The sequence below is a fragment of the Mus musculus genome, chromosome 2 (assembly GCF_000001635.26).
Source record: "Mus musculus strain C57BL/6J chromosome 2, GRCm38.p6 C57BL/6J".
Taxonomy (NCBI): Eukaryota; Metazoa; Chordata; class Mammalia; order Rodentia; family Muridae; genus Mus; species Mus musculus.
Genome location: NC_000068.7, coordinates 157446850 through 157472577, shown reverse-complemented (window position 1 = coordinate 157472577; position 25728 = coordinate 157446850). Strand labels below are relative to the sequence as shown.

At 54.2% G+C, this 25728-nt stretch overlaps 1 protein-coding gene across 15 annotated transcripts in view; it reads right to left on the bottom strand.

Annotated features, from left to right (window-relative positions):
* Positions 1-739: 739 nt before the first annotated feature.
* Positions 740-25728, bottom strand: part of Src (Rous sarcoma oncogene) — a 47933-nt gene continuing 22944 nt past the window's right edge. For 7 of the 15 annotated variants that reach the window (XM_011239404.2, XM_006499066.3, XM_030248999.1 and 4 more), the window contains 14 exons: positions 16811-16987; positions 15247-15501; positions 13945-14044; positions 13718-13735; positions 10603-10635; positions 9770-9868; positions 9496-9599; positions 7800-7949; positions 6550-6705; positions 4968-5147; positions 4019-4095; positions 3300-3453; positions 3057-3188; positions 740-2825 (listed from right to left, as the gene is read on the bottom strand). In XM_011239404.2, coding sequence (XP_011237706.1) covers positions 2617-2825; positions 3057-3188; positions 3300-3453; positions 4019-4095; positions 4968-5147; positions 6550-6705; positions 7800-7949; positions 9496-9599; positions 9770-9868; positions 10603-10635; positions 13718-13735; positions 13945-14044; positions 15247-15493 — 1659 coding nt within the window. In that variant the 5' untranslated portion in view covers positions 15494-15501; positions 16811-16987 and the 3' untranslated portion in view covers positions 740-2616. The remainder of the gene's footprint in view (positions 2826-3056; positions 3189-3299; positions 3454-4018; positions 4096-4967; positions 5148-6549; positions 6706-7799; positions 7950-9495; positions 9600-9769; positions 9869-10602; positions 10636-13717; positions 13736-13944; positions 14045-15246; positions 15502-16810; positions 16988-25728) is intronic. The other 8 variants (XM_030249002.1, XM_030249008.1, XM_030249010.1 and 5 more) reach the window with 2 other exon arrangements.

The window sequence follows — 25728 nt, the reverse complement described above, 5'->3', positions numbered from 1 at the left end:
GAAGTGACCACTGCCTCCCTTCCCTGCATAGACAACTCCCATGGGTTGGGTCTGGGGGCATCTCACCCAGCCCCCCAGCACCTGGTCCAGGGGATGGAGCCCGGTGTAAACAGCTATGACGTGGCAATTCCTGACAATTCCGGAGCTTAGAGAAAACTTGCATGGCCTTCTATGGCCTCTGACGGGTTTTGAAGATTGAATGGGAGTTTGTAGCTTGTGAGAGATAAGAGATTTTTCAGAGTCGAACAAGCCCCGTCCCTGAATATGAAGCTGGAGATGTGTGAGAACTCTGGAGGAGAGACTGAGAGTGGGAAGGGAAAGTTAGAGAGAACACTGCATGGGGGTAGATAGGAACTCTCCACAAAGCACACACAGCTCACCTGGACCACCCCACCCCGCCTACACACGCACACACACACACACACACACACACACACACACACACACATACACACACCACAGCCTTGGAGATTACCCAGGAACACATTCCATGCATGCTAGGCAGTTCTGCTCCATCCTGCCAGGGTCCTGAATCTCACAAACATCCTTGCCCTGGACTCGGTGCCTCCTCCAGATCCTCAAGTAAGTGCGGACATGCCGCATCTGCCCCATCTGATCAGTTCCAGGCCCAGAAGCCACTAGCTGCAGGGGTCAAGGACCCTGACTGCCGGCTTCCCTCACATCCACGACTCTTCTTATTCCCACACACAGTCGATGTCCAATAAACTGCTGACCAAACTGAGGTCTGTTTGTGTTTAATCAGACAGTATGCAAAATATGTACAACAAGTCTGGGTCCCCCTCCCCCAAGCCTGGGCATGGAATGTGGGATCCCCAGGCCCTGCCCAGAGCTGGGGAGGGGTCCCCAAGGCCTCTGCATAGTCATCTGAAATCTACAAAACACTGTTAAAAAGAAAGAAAAAAAGAAAACCAGACAGTTGAGGCCACCTTACACAAAGGTCCTTGGGCAGCTGGAGTCGGGCAGGGAGAACCGGGTGGCAAGCTCAGGCTCGCCAGGAGCACGGGGAGAATATGGGAGTAAAGTGGAACTGTCAGGGCAGGCCCTGCTTGGCATCCTTCCCTGCAAACATGGCCTGGCTGGCTCGGGTCCCCAGTAGCGGGGACATTATTGCTGTGATGGGGCAATGGGTGAAATGGTCGTGTCTGGGATAGAGTAGGGATGTTCTTACACATTAAATATGGACACAAGGGAAGACACACAGGCACAGATATGTGTACACACACACAAACACACACACACAGGGGCCCTTGGTTGAGATGCCACAAATCATCAACTGCCCACCTTACAGACCCGGACACTGAGGCAGAGAGAAGCCACCACATAGCCTAAGGGCTGGTCAGAGGAGCCAGGGACCAGACAGTCAGATGTCTGCTGTTCCAGGACCCCCTTGGACGCCCAGCTGTGGATCTATCAATACGGGGGGGGGGGGGGGGGGTGGTTGGAACGGAGCAATGACAGAGGCCATAGTCACGGGCAGAGAGTACAGCTCAGAGAGGGCGGGGTCAGTGTTGGTACACAGCAGTAAGGACCCTCGCCTCCTTTCCCCCAGCTAAGGACCTCCCCTCCCTCCCTGAGTTAGGGAGTCCTGGCACGGGCAGGAGAGCAAGGGCCAGGTGTTGAAATGATCAGGACAAATGGAGGAGCAGGACTCCACACCCCTTAGCTCTTCCTCTTCTACTTGACTGTCTCTGCAGCCTGAGAGCTCCCTCCACCCCAGCCCACCCACACTGTGACAAACAGAAGCCTGTTCCACACCACCACTTTCTACCCCTCGCTCCTGGCTCAGCCTCCTGCTTGCCTCTTTCCCCGGGACAGACCCATGAGCATCAGGGGCAGCAGAACCCTGCCGACTTGAAGCCACTCTCAGGCCCCACCCTGCCCCCTGCCTTGGAGGACAGTTCTCGTTAGTTCCTGAGGAACAGAAGGAGCACCAGGTGCCAAGCCCACCTCAACCCTAAACTGCCCTTGGTCTTGGGCAGGTCACAACCCCTCCTGGATTCTGGTTTTTTCCAGCAGAGAAATGGGGGTGATGTGTCAGTGATCTCAAGGGTCCCTTGTGGAGGACGGGCTGAGGGGGTGCTCACTCTGACACTTATCCCAACTGGTGTTGGGCCTTGGGCTGCCTGAGAGCCACGGAAGAAGGTTCTAGACCCAGTGTTCCACCCAGAAGCCTCCAACAAGGATGGCCAGGGGCAGGAAGTACGTATAGCCAAGGCCTGGGCCTCATTCCTCTTTGGAAAGGCTCTCTGGCCGGCTTGAAACAGACCCAGGGTGAAGAAAGTGGGGCAGTGCCAGGTGAGCGCAGTGGGTCGAGGCTGGAAAACCACCCCCAGCTCTGCTGTCACAAGTGTCCTGTGAGAAGCAGGCTAACTCCAGAGAGAATGCACAGAGAGAGCCTGTGGCCATGGCAGGCATGGGACAGTCACTGTACCAGCCTCCACCTGTCCTTCCAGGCTGCCCCATCCCTGAAGCCCTTCCATGCTCCAAAAGGGGCATTGCCGAGGCAACGCAGCCCCAGAGAGAGGATGAAGGGAGGCAGGTGCATCGGAGGCAACACCCGGAAGCCTAGAGGTGACAGTTCTGCGCACACAGTCCCTATAGGTTCTCCCCGGGCTGGTACTGTGGCTCAGTGGACGTAAAGTAGTCTTCCAGGAAGGCCTGCAGGTACTCGAAGGTGGGCCGCTCCTCGGGCTCCTTCCGCCAGCACTGGCACATAAGGTCATGCAGGGACTCGGGGCACTCGGGGGGACAAGGCATCCGGTAGCCCCGCTCCACCTGGTCCAGAACCTCACGGTTCACCATCCCTATGAACAGAGAGGGCAATGAAGAGATGGCTCCAGAGAGACTGACACAGCCTAGACAGCCTTGACCCTATGGTGTACAGAACCCCGCTTCTGAGGCTGAGTCCTGACAAAAGGCAGCCTGTGATCAGAGATCAGCTTGGAAAGAGGAAGCCCAGGGGCGGCGTGTTGGTTGGGGGAGGGTGAGACTTGCCCCCAGGGCCAAGGTCAGGGACACAGGTATAGCCTCCTCACCAGGATAGGGCACTCTTCCCTTAGTGGTGAGCTCGGTCAGCAGAATCCCAAAGGACCACACATCCGACTTGATGGTGAACCTGCCGTACAGAGCAGCTTCAGGGGCGGTCCACTTGATGGGGAATTTGGCACCTACAAGCAAGAAAGCACAGGGTATCACTCACTACCAGTCTGCCGCAGGAGCATGACTCTCACTTCCACCTGACAGACGGATACCATCGGATAACCCCCAGGCACCCCCACCTTGCCGGGCTGTGTATTCGTTGTCTTCTATGAGCCGGGCCAACCCAAAGTCGGCCACTTTGCACACCAGGTTCTCCCCTACTAGGATATTGGCGGCTCGAAGGTCCCGGTGCACATAGTTCATCCGCTCCACATAGGCCATGCCTGAAGCGATCTGTGGAGACAGAGAGCCTGGCTCAGGGGCTAACCCACACCCGTCCCAGTGCTGTAAGCCGGTGTCTCGGGCTGGTTATTCCTGATAGAAGGATAGAAGGATGCCCAAACACCCTGCCCACCTCGTGTCTTTTCAAGCAAGGAACTTCATTCAGCTTATAATAAACAGCACTGGCTTGAAAAGGTAGACCAAAGCTCAGGGGGAGAGGGGACAGCAAAGGGCAATGGGAGGTCACAATAAGACACAGCCAGGCGGGCAGGCGAGTATATACAAAAGAGGCCCCAGATGACCCATAGACACAGATGCGTGCCAGGTCCTGCCTGTTGTCCCAAGACCCCTCTCTGTCCCTCGGTTTCCTCATCTAGCAAATGGAAGTAATAAATTTTAAACTTTTAATATTTTATTTTTATTCTTAATTATGTGTATGTGCCTCTGATTCCCAGATGTGGCGTACCACCCCAGGCGCCTGCCAGGTGAGAGTCTGGTGTAATGAAAGCAGGCATCCTGAAGGGGGCGCACTGAGCCCGAGAGCCAAAGGTGTAGGAAGGTGGAAGAGGAGACTCACCTGAGCAGACATGTCCACCAGCTGGGGTAGCCGCAAATATTTGCCCGTTTCCCCCTTGAGAAAGTCCAGCAGACTCCCTGGAGAGAGAGATCCAGCTCTAGCCTTGCCTGGGTCTCCCTGTGCAGGAAACTGTGGCTTCCAGACCCTGGCCAGGGCTGCTCAAAGGCCAAGACTCCAGGGAGCTAGATCAAGGAATGCTACTGGGCCCTTGGAGTAAGTGGGGTAGGGAGGAGGTCAGGCAGACACAACAGGGGGTTATAAGATGCAAAAGATCATGTGCAAAGCCCAAGACAAACAGGTTTATCAGGACCAAACCCGGCTAGCCAGTGGCTGCCTGAGGCTGAAGCTGGATGGAGAGTCACAGCACTAAGGACAGCAGGGAACTCTGGGGTAGGTAATGTGGATGCTGTACATATATTTTTGTTTTGAGACAGGGTCTCAAGCAACCCAACTCTATAGGCTGACCTTGAACTCCTGACCCTCCTACCTCTATCTCCCCGGTGCCGGGATTGCAGGTGTGTGCCTAATTCTTGCAGTACTGGGGATCAAACCTAAGACCAAACCCAGGGCCTTGTGCAAGCTAGGAAAGCACTCTACCAACCCAGCTACAACCTCAGCCCCACACTGCTGCTTACCAAGACAGAGACAGTCCTGCTATGTACCCAGCCTGGCCTCAAACTCACGATCTCCTGCTTCAACCCCCGGGCACTGAGATTACAGGTGTGTGCCACCAAACCAGCAACAACAGGGATCGTGACAGTGGGAAAGGACAAAAGAAGCCGTCTTTTAGAAAAAAACCCACTAGATTTGTTATTATTTACAAAAGGAGAGAGGCAGTCAGTCCCTGATGTAGCGTACACTCATTGGGGTGGTCTGGGGTAAGGAGTAAGTTGCCCTTGGCCCGCCCTGCGTGGGCACCTGAAAAGGTCACCCCGGGCTCAGACCTTACCCTTGTTCATGTACTCTGTCACAATGTAAATGGGTTCTTCCGACACCACAGCATACAGCTGCACCAGTTTCTCGTGCCTCAGTTTCTTCATGACTTGGGCCTCCTGCAGGAAGGCCTCTGGGGACATGGTGCCTGGCTTCAGAGTTTTGATGGCAACCCTCGTGGTGCCGTTCCAGGTCCCTGTCGGGGAGAGACGTGGGAACATGAGCACAGGCTATCATTCTGCTGCACTGGGGCCACCCAGGCGAGTCCACACAAGTGCCTGTCTCAATCTCTGCCTCTGAACTCAGGGCATGGGCTTTGGGCAAGGCCAGATACCACGCTGAGACTCTCCATTCACACTTATTAAATAGGCTCAGGGAATGGAGACCCCTCCCAGGGCTGTGAACTGTGTGTCTGGAGCCTGCTCACAATGTGACTGCTACTAGGATGTTGACTGCTTAGGACAGGACAGGAAGCCGAACAGCAGCCTGATGGGTGGGTAGTCAGTACCCGAGGCACCAGCAACCACAGCACGGGTCAGAGGAGGGAGAGGGCTGTGTCTGGGGTCACTGGGGGCAAGAGGTCAGCTCAGTGCCTGTGCTGCATTAGGCAGGGAGACCTCCCTGTCACAGAGACAGGTCAGAGGGTAGACTGGGTCAGCTCTCTAGCTGTGTCGGGTCAGGCCGGATGCCCTGATTCCCGGTGGTTGCTGGTCTGCGCAGAGCTCCAGGGAAAGGTGGGAAGCCCTCAGATTCCCACCACACACCAAGAATCATAGATGAGGTTGAGAAAGACCAAGGCCGTGGCTCACTCAGGCTCTACCCAAACCCTCCTTTTGGTCTCACCTTAAAAGCTGGCTTCTCCCTCTGACCTTCCTCCTCACAACCCAAGACTTCCCTTGCCTACCTGACCCGGCCCCTCCAGTGCCCTCTGAAAGGAAGATGGTGAAACGGCAACAGCCACTACAGCCCCATAGTCCCCCTCTACTCGTGGGTACCCGGGTAGAAGCAGCCATAGCAGGGAGCCTGGGTTTGGCTAAGGCAGCTCGATGCTCCAGGAGCCTCTCGATGGCTGCACAATTAGACAGGAAACCGAACACTGACTTCCCACCACTCCCTCCGCACGGCACAGCGCTGTCTCTTTCTGTGCTGAACTAATATGCAGATGCCCCTTGAAGCTTGGCATCAGCCCCTTCTTCACATCGGGAGGCTGAGGCTTGGCGTGAGACCTGACCACACTCACTCAGGCCCTTGAGGACCGTGGTGCCCAGTCCCCAGGTGCGGCTGGTACACAGATGCCCTAGTCTTCATCTTCAGCAGCATGGGTTACAAGGAGTCAGGAGCCCACCTCAGTGCTGACCCTGGTGAGTCATAGCGTGGGGTGGGGGGCAGGGAGTGGGGTGAGGGACTGGAAGTGAGCCAAGTATGTTACATGCGGGGTTCAAAGTGTCACAGGAAAACAATTGTAACAAGTGTAACAATTTGTACAGTTAATGTTCAACAATAAAATGAAAAACAGCCCAGTTGTTCAGTAGAGACAATTAAAGAGAGGGACTCAGGGTCTTTGAGCTGGGATGGGGACAGGGGCGTGTGTTCCTTACCCATCCACACCTCTCCGAAGCAACCCTGGCCCAGCTTGACCTCCAGCCGCAGGGACTCCCGGGGGATCTCCCACGCATCCTTGGCCAATCCCTGGGTCTGAGGCTTGGATGTGGGACATACGGTAGTGAGGCGGTGACACAGGCCATCAGCATGTTCTGGAGATGGAGGCAGGGAATGGGGCTCAGGCAGGGTCCCACAGCAAGCTGGCTTCCCTGCCCTGTGTGTACGGCTCTATGTATCATGTGCACATTGGCTCTGGGGTCAGGCAAACACCCTCCTGTAGACATCTATTCCCCAGGGGCCTGCGGCACAAAAGTCACCTGCTCAAATCACTCATTGGTTACCTGTCAGATTTGAGAGTATCAGAACTAGTGTGAAACAGGTGTGAGAGTCTGCCCTAGGGAGGCCACACCCCGACTCCAGTCGCCTAGCAAGATCTCAGGACACAGATGAAACAGAGGATATTTGGGAGGGGGAAGTCAAGCAGGCTTTAGGAATTCTTTGGGAGCCCTGGAAGGCATTCCAGAGGAAGAGGTCCCTGGCCTGGATCTGAGGGATAACTAGGAGGCACCCCATACAGCACATCGCCTGTGCCAGAGCCCAAGATCGGCTGTGGGGTTGGAAGAGGTGCTGGGAGGTGGGAAGCTGTAGATGCGGTTGGAGGAACTGCAGGTGAAGGCATGGAGCAACCTTTAGCCACCTGGGCTTGGGGCCTTGGGACTGTATCATAAGGTTCCGTGGCAGCCCTGGAGGATTTGGTCTGGGAACCAGATGATCCCCAGAGCATCAGCAGACGGACAGAGGGGCAGCTAGTCCTCTGAGAGAGGCTGAGGCCCAGGCCAAGGAGGCAGCTCAAGTAGCTACACCTGAAACAGCCACGCACAGAAGAGCCCACACCAACCCCATCACTGCACACGGCCCGCAGCCCAGCTCCAGCCCGCTCTGCCATTCTCTATCAAAGAAGCCTCCCCCTCCTTCTCTCCCAGGAACCGGTTCAGACCAGTCTTAGGGCTGCAGAAACAATCAACACCAGCCTCTAGCCCCTCCCTTCTAGCGTGCTCAAGGCAGGCCCCCTCCTCACTGGCCAGCTGCAGCGGAAGGAGAAGAGGGGGGCTGGGCAGGGAGCAAGGGGAGAAGGGAGGAGATGGAGGAGAGGCAGGGAGGGAAGAGGCATCCCAGGGGTGAGGAGGCACGGCAGACACCCTGCTCCCCTGGGCGAGTCCCCACACGGCCGGCCGGGGACACTCACTGGAGTAGTAAGCCACGAGCTGCTGCAGGCTGTTGAACTGGGTGCGGGAGGTGATGTAGAAACCGCCGCTGTCCAGCTTGCGGATCTTGTAGTGTTTCACATTTAGGCCCTTGGCATTGTCGAAGTCGGATACAGAGAGGCAGTAGGCACCTGTGGGTAGGCAGGGAGGAGACCCCAGAGGTACCCTGCTAGTGTGTTCCTTGCTTGAGGAAGTGACTTAGTCCCACTCTCTTTCAGCCCCTAGTGTGCTGAGAGGAGCAGGGCAGCCGTGTAGGCACAAAACCCCAATGGCAGACATGCCCCTGTGCCTCACAGCCCTGGTAAGACACCTGAACCCCAAGGTGCTCACAACTGTGTGACCCTGACAAGTTGCTGCTTGCCCTGTTTCCTCCCTACACAATGAGACAACCGTGAAGAGTCACACGGTACTCAGCAAGCACTCCATAAATGCTGGCCCTCTCCAGGTATACCCACCCCGTGCCTGCCTGCCCTGTTCTGCCTACTGGACACCAGCTGAGCAGACAGGAGTAGCGGCTGGCTGTGTGGACCTGTGAGTAATTAGTCCAGGGCAGGAGGTACATCCTGAGTGTGGCCTGCAGCCCTTGCCCCTGCGCTGCCTCTCTGGAGCCTAGAAAACCTGCAGCTAAGAATGTCCTCAACAGAAACCTTTGTTAACTAAAGCCTGGATAGCCTGGATAGCCTGGATAGCCTGGGGAGAGGCAGGCGGGGTGCAGGGTCCAGCGGCCTGCCATGTAGCTGGCAGTTCTGAGTGGAAGGACTGACGGACTGTCCACCACTCACTGATGAGGCCCCTGGAGCCCCACTGGACGTCATTAGGTAAATGTGATCTTCTGGTAACATAAGTGAGTCAGGGAGAACTAGGCCTGGGACCCACCCTAACCTGTCTCAAGGCAACCCTTGGGAAGTCATGTTTTCTACAGACTGACTGCCCACTTCATGTGCACACAGAAGGCTCCGCTGACGGCATACCTATGCCCAGAGCCCACATTCTCACATTTGCCCATACCCCCAAGCCCCAGGAACCGGGACCTCGCCACATTTCACTCCAGCAACACTGCCCAACCCCAACAGTGAGCGAGCACACCACACCACACACACACACCCACCCACACACCACACCACACACACACCACACACCCATCATCCCTGTGTACTGTGCACAGCACACGGGTGTGTGTGTGTGTGTGTGTGTGTGTGTGTGTGTGTGTATGTGCACTTTTCCATCTCCCGCTGAGCCCCAGGCCCACAGGAAGCAGCCTGGCTTGGTTGCCATGGTGATGGACTAAGAGAAAGGGCAGAAACAGCAGAGACAGTGTGGGGGAAGGGTAAGGCCAGAAAAGGCCCCTGGGAAAGGGAAAAGGGAAACAGAGGGGCATACGGCTCCTGTTCCCATCTGTAAAACATATCCACAGCTGTGTCACACTCCTGGTAAACTGTACCCACTCTCCATGTGAGAAACTGAGGCCAGAGGAAGCCTTAGCTTGCGTGTCCTGTCCACCTCTGGATCATTCAGTCTTCCTCAAGTGCCACTTTAACTTTAATTCCTGTTACCTCCTCCACTGCAAGGCTCTCCCCTCCCCATCTCATGTACCAAACTCCTATTCACTCTCCAATACCCAGCTCAAGTAATACCCTCAAAGCTGAACTCTGCCAGCCACCGCTCACTCAGGCATACCTTTTGTGGTCTCACTCTCCCTCACGAGGAAGGTCCCTCTCGGGTTCTCGGCGTTGAGCAGCAGCCGCTCTGATTCCCGTCTAGTGATCTTGCCAAAGTACCACCTGGAGTGGGAGGGACAAGGCTGTGCCTGTTGGCCAGGGTTCGCTGCCCACAGTGCTGGCCCTGGGTACTGAGACCTCAGTGTGGCCAGCCTTCTACCCACTCGGGCCCACGAGGGACTCGGTACTAGAAGTGGTGGTGGCAGCGGACCATAGCCGAACAACATACTCACTCCTCAGCCTGGATGGAGTCGGAGGGCGCCACATAGTTGCTGGGGATGTAACCGGTCTGTCCCGTGCTCAGCGAGTGTGCCAGCCACCAGTCTCCCTCTCTGAGCAGGAGGGAGGGAGCAAAGAATGAGGTCACGGGGGATCGGGGTCGGTAACCTTGACCTCCCCAGGTACACGGCCAGGCTCCGCAGCAGAGGAAGCTGAGCCAGCCTGCGTACACAGCAAGCCAGCAGGAACTGGCCTGGGACATCCACCTCCATAATGACATACTGACCCAGAGGGATGCCACCTAAAACCTCAGCAGAACTGAGCCCCACGCACCCCAGACTGAAGTGTCCAGAAGCGCAGAGTGGCCTGCAGGTGCCTTAGGAGAGAGGAAGGGAGGAAGCTCGCTGTCTGGGGCAGGGATGGGAAAAGCAGAGTTTACATGAGATAGATGCCACATTAGACCTTCAAACTCTCCCCAAGCCCTGAGAGCCTGGATGCCCGATGGAGACAAGGGCTGGCGCTTCTGGCCCGGCAATAGTTCAGGCCTATCCCTTCAAACAACAGTACGTGCCCCTGTTCCAAACCATAGCTCACACCTTAAAGTCCTTAACCAAAACCTATAGGCTTCCTCCTGCAGCCTAGCCCTGTCTGGGGAAGTGAAGCCAGAGAGAACTGGGCCATGCCCAAAGTCACACAGCAAGTCATGGGGAAATGAGGTGGCTGAGCCCCAGTGCTCTTACACTAACTGCCCCAGGAAGAGGGGGAGGAGGGAGGAGGGCAGGAAGGAGGAGGGATCCCAGCAGGTTCGGGCTCTGGGCCTGGGCAGGAGGGGCAGGGGCAGAAGTACCTTTGCAGCCATCTGAATGTGAACCAGGTCTGGCTGGAGCAGGGGTCCAGAGACAGAGGAGGGAGGAGCAAGCGAGAGCCCGACAGGAGAGAAGAGGCAGAGATGGGGGTGGTGAGAGGCCGTGGCAGGGGGCCGAGGGAGAGAGCGAGAGAGCCAGGCAGTGCTGGGGACACTGGTGATAGGGTCCAGGGGGCAGCCAGAGACCTCACATCCAAAGCAACCAAAGGGGACAGGGAAAAGGTTGGAGGTTTGAGGGAAGATCGGAGAACGAGGCCTGGGAGCTAGGGTCCAGCCCTTCCCACACCCCCTGTACAGATGGGAAGACTGAGGCTGGAGAAGCAAAGGGCTCTGTGCAAGGTCACATAGCCAAGCCAGGTGCCTCCCTGTGGGTACTACGAGGCTCAATGGCTCTGCAGCTCTTCATGCAAAGCTTGGAGGGGTACACAAGATGGGAGTTAAATTAGTCAGCTGGTGACCTTGTCCCTGCTTTGACCCTGAGAAGACACACAGCATTCCCACCCTGGTCTTGAGTCACACAGCCCCAACTTGAATGCACTGGAGATCTGGGCACATGTTTGCCCAGCTTCACAGATGGGGAAGTCGAGGCCAGGAGCAAGCAGAGCTGGGAGGCTTGAAAGATGGGCTGGAGGCCGGGTGAGCATCAGACCCTGGCTAACGCTGGGCCAGAGGGGTCCCTTCTAGGTGGACATGAGCAGTGAAGAAGATGTGAGTGGAGCCATGAGGGACACACACACAGGCAAGGTGCAAGCTCACCCCTGCCCCAAAGCTCCACCCTTGCTTGGTGTACACACATTTCCCTCTGGTTTGACCCCCAAGATCATCCAACAAGAAAGAAGGCGAGACCCCCACCCCAGCTGAGGAAACTACATTTGAGAGAGGTGGAAGACCCAGCCACTCTGGTAAGAAGACCAGTGTTTTCTTTATAGATTGTGGAAACTGAGGCACAGAGGAGGAGATGATTTGCCCAAAGCCACACAGCATAATCAATGGCAGAGAGAGGCTGAAATCAGGGGGTCCCTAACATCGACAGCCAAAAGCAGCAAGCTCTCCCAACCCGCAGAGCTGAGATCCCTGGAAGCCAGGAGACAGGAGGACTGGGGCAGAAGACAGTCTGTACCAGAATGGGACCCCAGTTTGACATCAGAAACCACAGAATGAGGTGGTCAAACTATAGCCAGAATGAGCAGCCTGACAGGTTCCCCCCCACCTCCCCAAACTTCAAAAACCTAAGCTGAGTAGTTCCTGGAGGAAAACTGTGTGACCTTGGACAAACAGCATGCCCTCTCTGGGTTTTCATGTTCACATTTATAAAGGAGGCAATATTTAGTAAGTGGAGTCTGTCATAGCTTCAGACTGGGCCAGAGCAGGAATGAGCACCTACGCGTCAGTGCACCTACCCTAGAAATGGGGCATCAATTCCCACTTCCTATGCCAAGGGTCTAGGAGGACAGCCTTGCCTCCGGTAGCCAGGAACTGGTTTGGTCAGGAGTCTGGCACTCTCCCATGCGAGGGGCCCCAGATTCTCAGCTAGGAAGAGGTGGGGAACATGCTGAGCTGAGAACAATGGCATTCTCCACCAGACAGACACCTGAACTTCTCTGGGCAGAGCAGGGGTTGATCAGAGGCCCCGGCAGCAGGTCTAACAGCCAGATCCTGGCCCCACCATTCATTCCTGTGACCCCACCACCCGGGGACCTCCAGTGGAGGAGACTCCCTTGTGACTGACTCTGGCTGCCTGGCTGTACAGGTCCCCACTGTCCTAAAAGGCGACAAGAGAGGAGAAAGAAACTGCACCCCAAAGGCGTGGAGGCTGCTGTGACCCCAAAGACACAGAGTCCAAGTCCCCAAGCCTTTCCTGCCTCCTGCCACTTGTGCAGAGACTCCCCACAGGGCAGTCTCCACCAGCGGCACACACTCCAAGGTCTGTGGCCATTCCTTCTCTCACCTCTGCCTCTATCAGCCGTGTGGCTCTGGGACACCATCCTTTCAGCGCCAGGGTCACACTGCTCCTCCTCCTGGCCACCAGTGCCACCAGCAGCTGGGGACAATGGGAACTCAGGGCTTCCCTTTAGGAGGGAAGGAGCAGCTGGCCACACTGGTGGGGAGGTACTAGGGAGGTCTCTTCCCCAGGGCGCCAGTCCAGGAAAAGAAGAGAAAGTGCCCAGGTCCCATCCTGGGCTTGCTATCGGTAGCCACATGACCTTGGACAAGGGCCTTCCTGACTTTGAGCCTCAGTTTCCTCATTCACAAAATAGAGCCAGCCCCTCCACCATTGCTGCTGTCCCCACCCCACCCCCCGGGGATCAGAGATAACGAGATGGAGGGGTATGAATGACAGTGACCGGTGCAGAACGTGGAACCTGCTCACTTTTGCCTCACACAACGGGCATCCCCTCCCTGGATCTTGAGGGCTGAATAGGAGTTCACCAGATGGATACAGGAGAAGTATTTCAGGCAAACGGAGTAGCATGCACGAGGAACGGGAGGCATGAGCAGCGAGACACGCCCAGGGAGACGGAAAGCCTACCTCTTTAGCCAGACCTTTGGGGCACTTTATGATGGATCCTCTCTACCCTCCAGAGCAGCTCAAATCAAAGTCCCCAAGCCTTACCTGCTCCAGGGAGAGGCCTCCACAGCCCAGCACATACCTCCAACCAGCAGCTGCCCCCCTCCCAGGGATGCTGCCCTTACCTGCTGTGGCTCACTGTCCTTCCTTGGATGGGCAGTCTGATAGAGACAGCCCCCTCTCCCGGGGACATCTTGCAGGGACCCCGGCCTGCTTCTATCCACCCCTGACCTGGTCTGGTGTAACCCACTCCCCACCACACTGCCTCCCTCCCTGGCCTACAGAATACACTGGGTCCTGCATGTAGCTGGCACCCAATGTGGAATCACAAATCAGAACAGGGAGGAAGAGAGCTAACAGGAAGGTGTGGGGAGAAGATGGAGGGTCGGCTCATACAGGTGGGATGCAGGGTAAGCTAAAGGGACGGGGAGAGAGCTGGAAACACACAGGGGCGGTGGAGGAAGCACATGCAGAGAGCAGCCCCCAGCCTCAGCGAAGCATCCCCCTCTACCTGGCCTCGGTACACACCTGACATCCACCTTCCTCCTAAGGGCCAGCGAGAGAGAAGCAGAGAGAAGGAGAGGCTGAGGTGCGAAGACAGGGCCCAGGACAAGGGAGGATACTGGTTGGGGTCTAGGGAGGGCCGCCACCCACCAAGAGCAGAAGCAGCCCTGTAGGCTCTGCACCGCCCTCTGCCGGCAGCTCTCGGTAAGACAGACCCACGCTCCCAGTGCAGTCCCCGCCAGGCCACTCACGTGTTATTGACAATCTGCAGCCGCTCCCCTTTCTTGAAGGACAGGTCAGTCTCTGTCCGTGACTCATAGTCATAGAGGGCCACAAAGGTGGTCACCCCACCTGCAGAGAAGGATGAGAGGTGTCAGAACCCTGCAGGGGCTGGGTCAGGCGCCGTTCTCACTCACCAGCCTGTCCCTGGGAGGAAGCTAAGTACGCTGTGCCTTCCTGCTGGGCTGCAGACTAGGTGTTCCTTATCTAATGAGTCTATTGACACAAGCAGAAGTCCCGTCCCCGTCCCCGTCCCCCCCGTCCCTGTCCCCCCCCCCCCCCGAGATCAGGCTCCCTTGCTCTGCACTCAGGGGCAGCACACAGAAGATGCCCCAAGCCCCACACTTAAGGGACTCTGCCTGTGTGTGTGCCTGGCAGCTCGAGGTTTCTGGTCCAAGTTTCAGGACCCTTCCCCTGATTCTCCCCTCACCCACAGCTGCTCCGTGGAATCCTGCATCCCACCCTCGGTTGCCCGAGGCTCCACAAATGCTTCTCAAATGATCGAATGGGTGTGTGGCTGCATGGCGGGAAGTGGGCTGCCCGTCCAAAGGTCTCACCACAACCAAGTTCCTGTGGTGGGATGTGGAGCTGGGAACCCCTACATCCCGTGTCTGCATTCTGCATGCAAGATGGTAGACAGGCCCATCTGAGGGGGCGAGGTTGTATGCACACCTGTATCTGTGTGTGCTCTGGCCCAGGTGTCTCTAGGAATTGTTGGTGTCTCCACTCAGTGTGGGTTCATGCCCAATGTGGGCATATAACATGGTTGAGTCTGGGTGGGATTTGTACGTGTAGGTGTGCAGCCATGCGTGTGGCTCTGTCTGAGCGTGGGATTTGCACGCATGGGCGTGCAGCCGTGAGTATGGCTCCGTCAGAGTGTGGGATTTGCACGTGTGGGTGTGTAGCCATGCATGCAGGAGCGTGAGTCACCCCGCTCAGCTCCTGGGCGGCAGGGCTGCCGCACCACACAGCGCCAGCAGAGGGCGCAGGGGCGCACTCGGGCCATCGCACAGCAGAGCCAGGAACAAAGGCTGGGCGGAGGCGGCAGCTAGTCCGTGGCGGTCCATCCCCTGAGGGCCTCAGGGTCCCCTCCCCTACAACCCTCTCCTTCAGAACCCGTTATATACTCTGAACCTGGGAGCCCGAAAGCGCCAGGAGCCCCGCTTTCCAGTTTACGAATCCTTCCCCATTCGCAGCCTCGGGAAAACCGAGTCCCCAGAACCCAGAGAGGGTGCACCACAGCTCAGGGACACACAGCAAGGGGGAGGGCTGACCTGCCAGAGGCCCCGCCCTCTGCGGGGAGGTGACGGTGTCCGAGGAGTTGAAGCCTCCGAAGAGCTTGGGCTCGGCCGCGGGCGGCACGAAGGCGGCGCTGGGCCCGCGGTGGCCGTCGGCGGAGGCGGGCTTGCTCGGTGTCTGTGAGGCCGGGAAGGCGCCCCCTGCCCCGTGCACGTTTTCCGAGGGCTCCAGGCTGCGGCGCCGCTGGCTGGCGTCCTTGGGCTTGCTCTTGTTGCTGCCCATGGTCCTGGCTAGGGGCGACAGAAATCCCCGAGGTAGAGGAGAGCCTCTGGGAGGAGACAAGCCACCCCACCCACTTATCGGATAGGGAAACTGAGGTCCTAAGAAGGGGACTAGCCACCCTGGGAGGACTCGTCTCATTACACCTGTCAAATGAATTGCTGGCACCTTAGGACACAGCTATGGAGAGAAGACATACCAGTCCAAAGTCCTGACTGCTGGACCCAAAGTCAGTTTCAGTCTTTCTTAGGCAGGGACACTTGAGTCATATCTATGTCCCCAGCACATAGGAGGGGCTCATTTAAGGATTGCTGAATGAATCCATGCCTGACAAGTCGTCTAACACTGGGGGAAGGTGCAGTACAGTACGGTGGCTTGAAGAAGGGATGGCCAGGCCTCCTGGTCACAGGACCTTTGCAAACACTATTCCCTGACAGCTTCACCTCCCAACTCAGTTTCCTTCAGCTGTCAGCTCAAAGTTACTTCCTGGGTCAGGCAGATGGCTACACAGGTAAAGGCACCTGTCACAGACACTGCTGACCTCAGTTCAATCCCCAGGACCCACATGGTGAAAAGAGGTGGACTGGGGCTGGAGAGGTGGCTCAGCAGTTAAGAGCACTGACTGCCTTTCCAGAGGTCCTGAGTTCAAATTCCAGCAATCACATGGTGGCTCACAACCATCTGTAACGAGACCTGATTCCTTTTCCTGATGTCTGAGGACAGCTACAGTGTACTTACTTACATATAAATCAAGAAAGAAAGAAAGAAAGAAAGAAAGAAAGAAAGAAAGAAAGAAAGAAAGAAAGAGGGAGGGAGGGAGGGAGGAAGGGAGGAAGGGAGGAAGGGAGGAAGGGAGGAAGGGAGGAAGAGAGGAAGAGAGGAAGGAAGGAAGGAAGAAAGAAAGAAAGAAAGAAAGAAAGAAAGAAAGAAAGAAAAAGAAAGAAAGGAAGGAAGGAAGGAAGGAAGGAAGGAAGGAAGGAAGGAAGGAAGGAAGGAAGAGAAACTTCAAGTCACATCCTTTAGGAAGGGGTCCTCAAATTCTTTCATGAGCCCCCAAACTACTGTACCCCCTTGGTTATATGTAGCCCCCTCTTCTTTTAATTCATGAATTGCTCCTGGTATGCACGGAGTGAGGTATACAGCAGGTGCTTAACAAACAACCAAATGATGAGCAGGGGGAGCAAGTCTGAGAGGTCCAGGGACCTGGATACACAGAGGGACCAAGTGAAAGGCCCCATGCCACCCGATGCCTGCTACCTTCCACATCCGTGCCCAACCCAGGAAGCTGGGCTGGGGCTCCCCTCTCCCATCTCTGCTCACCTGATAGGTAGCAGAGCTACCCCAGTGGATCTGGGGAGCAGACTGGGGCCTTGGTGCAGACACCAGCTGTAGTATCCGGGGTCTTGGCCTAAAGACCCTGTTGCACCTCTCCTGCTCCGTGTCCCTAGGCAAGCTGCTCCCTCTCCCTGGGTCGCAACATCCGCACCTGCAGAGATGCTGTGGGGTGTGGACATGAAAACCATTAGAGCTCTCACACACTCTCACACAGAGGATCAGGATCCCGCCAAAATGCCCTTTGACCTTCCCAAAGATCCTGTGAGTGAGAGGAAGTCAGATGGACGGCAGTTTGGAAGGCTCTGGAGCCCAATTCCCAAGTTGTACACTGGTGTGGCTATCGTCCCCTGTACCATGTCTTTCCCTTATGTGACAGAGCCATGACAAGACCAAATGGGGCCAAAGTCCTGCACACTAGCAGTCACTGGAATGTGTTCTGGATGTGCCACCAGGGGTTGTGGAGGAACCAACCACTCTTCTGGGCTGCAGGAGGCCTTGGCACCAGATCTCTCAAAGAAAGAACCCTGACAGGGGGCTGGAGAGATGGCTCAGTGGTTAAGAGCACAGACTGCTCTTCCAGAGGTCCTGCGTTCAATTCCCAGCAACCACATTGTGGCTCACAACCATCTGTAATGATATCTGATGCCCTCTTTACATAAAATAAAATAAATAAATCTTAAAAAAAAAAAAAAAGAACCCTGAGAGGAACAAGACTCTTCAGTTGTACTCGGTAGCAAGCTCTGTGGCTCCTACCCATGGGGACCCTGGTGTAGCAGTCAGTCCTATACCCTCAGAGCTGCAGACTGGGGTGTGGCTTAGGATGAAGCCCAGCCTCAGAGAATGTGGGCTGGGGAGACCTGCCCAATGGCTCCAGGGGTCACTAGATATTCCTGAGGGTCTGTCCAGCAGTGGGCATTCAGGGAAGTCCTGTTTCCATGGTAACCCATCCCTCAGGTCACAGTGCCCATCAGCACTGTCCTGAGACCTCTGCTGACAGATGGGTTTCCCCGCAGTCCAGTCCATCCACCCCACCTCCTTGAGGCTGTATAATTCCTGAACATCGGGTCCTTGACTTCAGAAGGACACTGAGAAACCATAAAAAATATGAAAACAGATTTTAAAGTGAAACCTATTTACAAGATACAAAGAATTACTTTGCAAGAGCTTTCTCTAGAATGAACAAGAACAAAACTGTACATGGTGTGTCCCCTGTCGCTGGAGGGAATCAAGAATGGGCTCCCTGCCTGAAGAGGGAGAGCCAGACCTGAAGATATGTGCACATCTTTTGAGGATACAGTCCCTGGGCTTGAGACCTTACACCAACCAAGGGAAGCAGGTACCTCCCCAATACACAGAAGGGTAAAGTGAAGCCTTTAAGGAGAAGCCAGAGGTACCAGGGCCATGGCTACAATGCTGGCTTGTGGGGGCTGGGGGTAGGAGTTGTCTGTGGAAGAGGTCTGTGGCTAATACCTGCCATGCAGACCCAGGGTGTTTGAAAAGGCGGCTAGGTCAGGGGGCAGCCCAGGAGTGGCTGCAGCAGACATTCCTCTGCACCTTCAGTGTGAGGGTGGTCAGAGACACGGGACACATCAAGGGATTGTGGGAGAGTAAAGGAACCCTCAGCCACACTACCCGAGTCTCTCTCCAGCCAAGAGTCAGGAATCCCAGCACATGCAGTGGATCCTGCCGATGTAGGTAAGATTCCTTCTATACAGGGGTATTTCAAGTAAGGACCAAAGTTGGGCCAGCTAGATGGCTCAGCCAGCAACGGCCCTGTGGAGCCTGACAACCACAATGAAGAGGGACCCAACTCCCCAAAGTTGTCTTCTGACTTCTACACATGCTGTGACATGCGTGTGCGCACACACATACACACACATCAAGCACACACAATAACAAATACTTAACTAGCAACGAACTATGGCTAAGGCCCAAGATTACACGACCTTTGAGTGTGACCATTCATTCTCCTTTTCCGGCTAAACCTGCCACTTTCTAAGAATCTCCATCCTGTTTGCAGAGGCCCTTGTTCCACCCGCTTGGCCCATGGTCTCACCAACACTCTGTAATCCTCCCCAGGGTGCCCACAATCACCCCAGGATCTCATCTGGGAGGGAAATGGGCTAGAAAGATGCCCCAGTGGTTTAGACAGGTTCAAATCCCAGCACCCACGTGACAAGCCTGGCATCTGGCAAATGCCTGAAACTCTGAGATGGAGGGAGCCAATGCCCTCTTTCGGCCTCCAGGGACAAAGGTACATACATCCGTGCACACCTGTGCACATACATGCACACAAAATAGATCTTTTCTTAGTGGCACAAACCTTTAATCTGGCACTCGGGAGGCAGAGACAAGCAGATTTCTCTGAGTTCAAAGCCAGTCTGGTCTACACAGTGAGTTCAAGGCCAACCAGGTGAGACCTTATCGTAGAAAAAAGGGGGCAGGGAACAGGCAAAGTACAAGAGAGACAAACGAGGCAGGGTTCCTTAGAAACAGTATAATTCCAAAAGCCTCCAAAATCCTATACACAGCTACAGGGAAGAGTCTAGGGGGCTTCCGAAGTCCCACTAGCATCTGGGGGTCCTTTCCCTTTCATATGCACCTCTCTTTCTATTAAGCCCCAGGATTACATCTCTGTGTGTCTGTTTGTAAGTGTGTGCACGCACTCAAGAGGTATGTATGCTTCTGTGTACCCGAGGGTTGCACACTTTGATGTGTGTGTTGGCATGTGTGTGCATGTTTCTGTGTTCACATGAGATGAAGCCAGACGCTGGCATGAGGACCTTCCACAGTTGCTTCTTGACCTTATCTTTCCCAGACCGAGCCCTACAGTTTTTTCTTTCCTTTGTCTTTTAAGTGATATTTTTAAGTGCATTAGTGTTTTGCTTGCACATATGTCTGTGTGAGGGTGTTGGATCCCCTGGAACTGGTGTTACAGGAGTTGTGAGCTACCATGTGGGTGCTGGGAATCGAACCCAGGTCCTCTGGAAGAGCAGCCAGTGCTCTAACCACTGAGCCATTTCTTCAGCTCCCCTAAACTACCTTCTTAATAAACTCAACTCTGCTTTATACCGACTCATCCTGGAATTCTTTTCTGCAGCTTCATGTGAGTGGAGATCTCTAAGAACCCAGCAGGCTGCTGCAGGCTGCGGTGTGGAACCTCTGTGGACAGGTCCACAGGGAACGGATGAGAGGAACACTTGGAGGGCCTGTACCAGCCTCTGAGGATGGTAACCAGACCAAGTGGACTTGGGAACTGCTGTCTATGAGGGGACTATGGACCAAGGTTCTTAGATCCAGGCTCCCACCCTGAACAGCACCCATAATAGACAGGTTGTTACCAGCTGTTCTGGAAACATTTGCAAGGTAAATAGAAGACTGAGCACAGCCATACAGAGCTACACCCTGCTTAGACACTGAAAGGGTCACATTACAGCGACCACTAGGTGTCCATGTCTAAACCCTCCAGGAGCGCTGTGCCCCACTCTAAACTCTTTGAAAACACTGAATCCCCACAAGCATCCAGAATGTGGGTATTAACAGCATCCTTAGTTCACTGATGGAGAGGCCCAGGCACAAAGAAGTTTAAGAACTTGCCCGACGTCACACAGCATGAGAATTAAAAGACGAGGGTGGTTGTGGCCACAGCCACACAGGGCAAACAGGAAAAGCGGCTGCTTGAGGGGTCTGATGGGAACTCGGGGCTCCTTAGGACCTCTCCCTCCCACTCTGTCCCAACTCCAGCAGCTGGGGAGTGCACCAACAAGGACCTTAGCAGTATTTGGGTGTGGGGGGGGCTCATACAGGGTAAAGTAGAGGCTCCCTTTGGAGAGTGTCTCTCCTGGAACTGAGACCCAGACTTCACGCTTCCCTGGAGTAGGGGTGTGACTTCTGCCCAGTCACCGTGAGTCACCCACTTGAGGGAGCCTCCATTTCTTCCGCTGCTTACAAGTTCTGAGGTAGAGATAGGTCCTTGAGGGCCAAAGGGAAGCAGTGAAGAATATAAACTGAGGTCCCAAAAGGAAGGTAGCACTTTCCCGTGGGTAGGGTGCCTGACATTTCAGGACAGCAAAGGCTTCCATATTCCCTGCCACGCCCCAGACCCAATAGACCAGGTTCTGCCTAACTCAGCATCTCCCTAACTCTGCCCTACCCCCTGCACAGCTCAGCCTTGCACCAGATTCTTGCAGAATGCTGGCTCTGGGTGCTAGCTGCAGCAGCATGGAATCCTGAGGAAACTCCACAACCTTCCTCTGATGCAACCTGTCTCAACCCAGCCCCAGCCCTCAAGCCAGGGCTCCGCCATCCTCAAAGACACAGCCTTGGTGTCACCTCCTGCCCACCCTCTAAAGCCACCACAGGGTCGTCAGGGGTGGAGATAACCCAGGCGCTGGGCTCTGCTCTGGCAAGCAGGATCTACTACTGCTGTAGTATGATTGCTTTGCCCATATGTGTGTGTGCAGACAGATACACACACACACACACACACACACACACACACACACACACACACACACTGGAGACTTAGAGAAATTTCTGGGAGAATCCCCAAGTCTTTACAATGCTTCATCTGACAAGGGGTTGGTCTGGAGAAGGAAAGTCCCCTTTTACTTTAGACCCTGCATCAGGTGACAGCTGGAAGTTGCTTTCTCGTGATAATAATTATTATCTACAGTGCCAGGGATGAAACCTGAGGTCTTGTGCTCATGAGGCAAGCAGCCAAGGGCCACTGAGTACTTAAGAGATGCACTCAGGAGCATCCCACAATCCCCTGTGGTGAGGACTAAGTGGATGGCCCAGAGTCCACTGATGTGCGCTGAGTACGGCTCCCACTGCCCAGGACTCCAGACTCCGTCTCTAGGTGGCTCAAAGCAGTCCTCCCCTGAAACCATGTTTCCTCTTCTCAGGGTGAATGTAACCAGGTGTGGTGGGACTGTGATAAAGATTTCACCGGAGTGGGGCACGGGTTTGCATCTAACTGAATCTTGCCATGGTGCCCTCGGAGATTCCCACCTTTCAAATGGGCATGGGCTGGGGTATGCATGATTCAACAGAGGAAGGTTCCCTGTACTCATGAGCCCTCAGTTCCATCTCCAACACCACAGTAAAGACAGGCAGACAGACAGACACATGCACACATCCTTCATTCATACATACATACACACATTCATACATACATACATACGACAGAGGAGATTATACTAGCCTGACATCTGGAACTAAGAGACTGTGTGGCAGGGAAGAATTGGTTTCTGATGAACTCTGCCCTTACAGAGAACGGAGGAACAGTGCAAGAAGGGTCGGAAGGGCCAGACACAATGCTGGTGCTCACCAGGGACTCTCGACTGTCCCACAGCAATGGAGAAGCCACAACCTGGCCCACAGCAACAGAGGAAATGAAGGGTGCCAGATGTGCCTCCGGGTGCTGCCCACTACGAAGATGTCCCCACTGCCCAAGGCATCACAGGCATCAAAAGGCCTGGGGCCACAATGCCAGGGCAGGGGCCAGCTCAGCTTTGCCTAGGCACGTGGACTAGGCAGGCCTCAGTTTACCCCTCCAAAATGACATGGTAGTTTCTGCTCAAATGAGTTTGTGGTAAGGAAGACACAGGGCAGTGCTATTTGCAAGGTGCTCAGGAGGTAGGAAGCAATTGAGACGTGCTGATATCATCATGCCTACGGAAGACCTGCCCTGACCTCTGACCTCTCTGATTGCTCTCACCATCAGACAGAGACCTCCCAATGCCTCATCCAGCACTAAGGTAAGGACAGGAAAAGGAGTCAGGATCACCGTCTGTATGGATGGAGGCTGGAGAGACAAGATCTACGCTCTGTTGAACAGAGAGAGGACTGACTCAGAGGTTAAGAATATGCAGTGCTTTCTGGAGGCCTTGCATTGTTTCTCACATCTATACTTAGAGAGTCCACGGACACCTGTAACCCATTTCAGGGGTCTCCACAGGCACCTGTACTAATGGGTATACACCCATACACAGACACATAATTAAAAAACAAAATACAGCCAGGTGTGGTGGTACACACCTTTAATCCCAGCACTCGGGAGGCTGAGGCAGGTGGATTTCTGAGTTCAGTTCGAGGCCAGCCTGGTCTACAGAGTGAGTTCCAGGACAGCCAGAGCTATACAGAGAAACCCTGTCTCGAAAAACCAAAACCAAACAAACAAACAAACAAGCAAAATTTATTTTATTTTATTTTTGAGATAAAGTCTCTCTTGTCCAGGCAGCCCTGGCTGTCCTAAAACTTACCATTTAGATAGACCATTAGACCATAGCCTTGAACTCACAGAGATCCTCCTGCCTCTGTCTCTTGAGTGTTGGGATTAAAGGTATGCACCATCATGCCTAGCATAAGTAATATTTTTAAAGACTTAAGTTTCTTTAGAAGATAAATCAGTCCATATAAAAACATTATAATAGCCAGGCGTGGTGGCACACGCCTTTAATCCCAGCACTCGAGAGACAGAGGCAGGCGGATTTCTGAGTTGGAGGCCAGCCTGGTCTACAAAGTGAGTTCCAGGACAGCCAGGGATATACAGAGAAACCCTGTCTCAACACGCCCCCCCCCAAACAAAACAAAACATTACAATATAGGCAGGCATGGAAGCATACACTTGTCAACCCAGCATTCAAGAGATGGCTCAGCGGTTAAGAGCACTGGCTGCTCTTCCAGAGGTCCTGAGTTCAATTCCCAGCAACCACATGGTGGCTCACAACCATCTGCAATGGGATCCGATGCCCTCTTCTAGTGTGTCTGAAGACCATGACGGTGTATTCATATACATACTATAAATAATCTTTAAAAAAAAAAAAGAGGCAGGGGGAAGAAGATAGTGAATTCAAGGCCATCCTGAACTACAAAAAGACCCTGCCTAAAGAAAAAAAGTCTGCCTAGCTTGATAAACAAATTTAAACCAGAAAAAAAAATTGCAACTCATATGATAAACAAGGGTTTTTAATATATAAAGAGCTCACGTAAGATAAAAATAAAAAAAAAAACAAAACCACAGACAGTTCACCGGAAAAGCAAACTGAGGGAGCCTTACTCACTACAAAACTCCTCAGACAAAAGGCAAATGGAAGCAGAGCAGCCACCCAGGAACACCAGACCCACATGCTCCTCAAGTGTGCACAGTGCGCACGAACACTGTCTAAGTCAGACCATATGCTATGCCAGAAAACAGGGCTCAATGCCTTTAGAAATCAAATCACACAAAGTGTGATTCCAGCCATGACGGAGCAGAACCAATCAACAGCAACAACAAAAAAAGCAGCTCAGGTTACTCGGGTAGGAATTAGAGGAGCCGGCTGTGGTAAGGATGCCTGAAATCCCTGGACTCTGGTGGCTGAGGCTGGAGGACCCGGAAGGCAGCCTGAGCTACATAGTGAGAATCTATTACAAGAGTACGGAGTCTTGGGTTTAAGGTTCACCCCCCAGAAGACCACCTGTGGGGTTCAAATCTCTCCTTCTACCATGTGGGTCCCGGGGACTGAACTCAGGTCATCAAGCTTGGCAGCAAGCACCCTTATCCTCTGAGCCAGCTTGTTGGTCCTAAATCAGTAAATTTTTCTGTGTGTGTATGTCTGTGCCTGGAAAACAAAAAAACAGTCTCCGATCACCTGGAGCCAGAGTTACAGGTCATGTGACTCCCAACATGGGTACTGTAAATCAAATTCAGTTCCTCAGGAGGAGCTGCAAGTATTACTAACCACTGATTCATCTCTGCAGGCCCTGAATTAGTCATCTTAAAACTTCCCTTAAAAGGGCCCAGGCCCAGATAGCTTCACTAGTGAATTCTCTTGACATGAGCCAAACACCTGGGAGGCTTCAGTGGTGGATTGGGCCAGACACTTAGGGAGGGTGAAGCCCAGTTCTCTATCAGGACACAGCTCCGATTCACTCCATGAAGCCAGTGTCCCTGGAACTGCAAAAAGACATCCTAAGAAAATGACCAACTGACGTCTCAGAATCCAGAGGTTAAAAACTGTCCACAGACAACAGGCAAACTGCCTTAGACACATATGAACCAACACCAGGCCAAGCTTCCCTTTAAAACCAGTGACTAACACACCCTCCCACCCCCCCCCCCCCTACAAAACAAAACCACACGATGACCTCAACGGGCAGTAATCTAAGCACACACAGAAAAGACGTGTGACGTAATCCCACATCAGTTCACCGCAAAACACACACAAAAAAGAACGGGCCATACCTGAGATTCCAGCACTCAGAAGACAGAGGCAGAAAACCACGAGTTTTCAGGCAATCTTAACAGAGACTCTATCAAAGAATGGGGGGACAGGAAAAGGAAGTGGGAGGGGGGAGGAAAGCGTGAGGGAGCTGGAGGGGGCAAGTGGGGAACTCCCTCACCTGACACAGCATCTAGAAAAGCCGAAGCGCTCGTGTGATGCTGACGGTGACAGACAGATAGGAAAGCCCAGATGTCCCTCCATATCAGCACTTCTGTCTGAAGCTGTACTTAGGGCTCCAGTCAGGGCAGTGAGGAAGAAAGTAACAGACAAAGCCTACAGGCTGAGAGGAAAGGTGTCAAGTTGTGTCTACTTGCAGATGGCCTTATTGGTTTCCTTGCTTGCTTGTTTATTTACTTCTGAGACAGAGTCTCAAGTAGCCCAGGATAGCTCTGTACTCTGACACTGGCTCTGAACTGATTCTCCTGCCTCCACCTCTTAAATTCTGAGATTACAGGCACATGCCACCATGCTGGGCCAACGTGATCTCACAGAGAAAGAAAACGCTAAGAAGTCTACTAAAACTCTCAGAACTAATGAGTGCAAGAAGGCCACTCACTACAGGATCATCCTATAAAAACAGAGCTCGTGAGATGGATGGCTCAGTAGGTCAAGGTGCCTGCTGCCAAGCCTCAC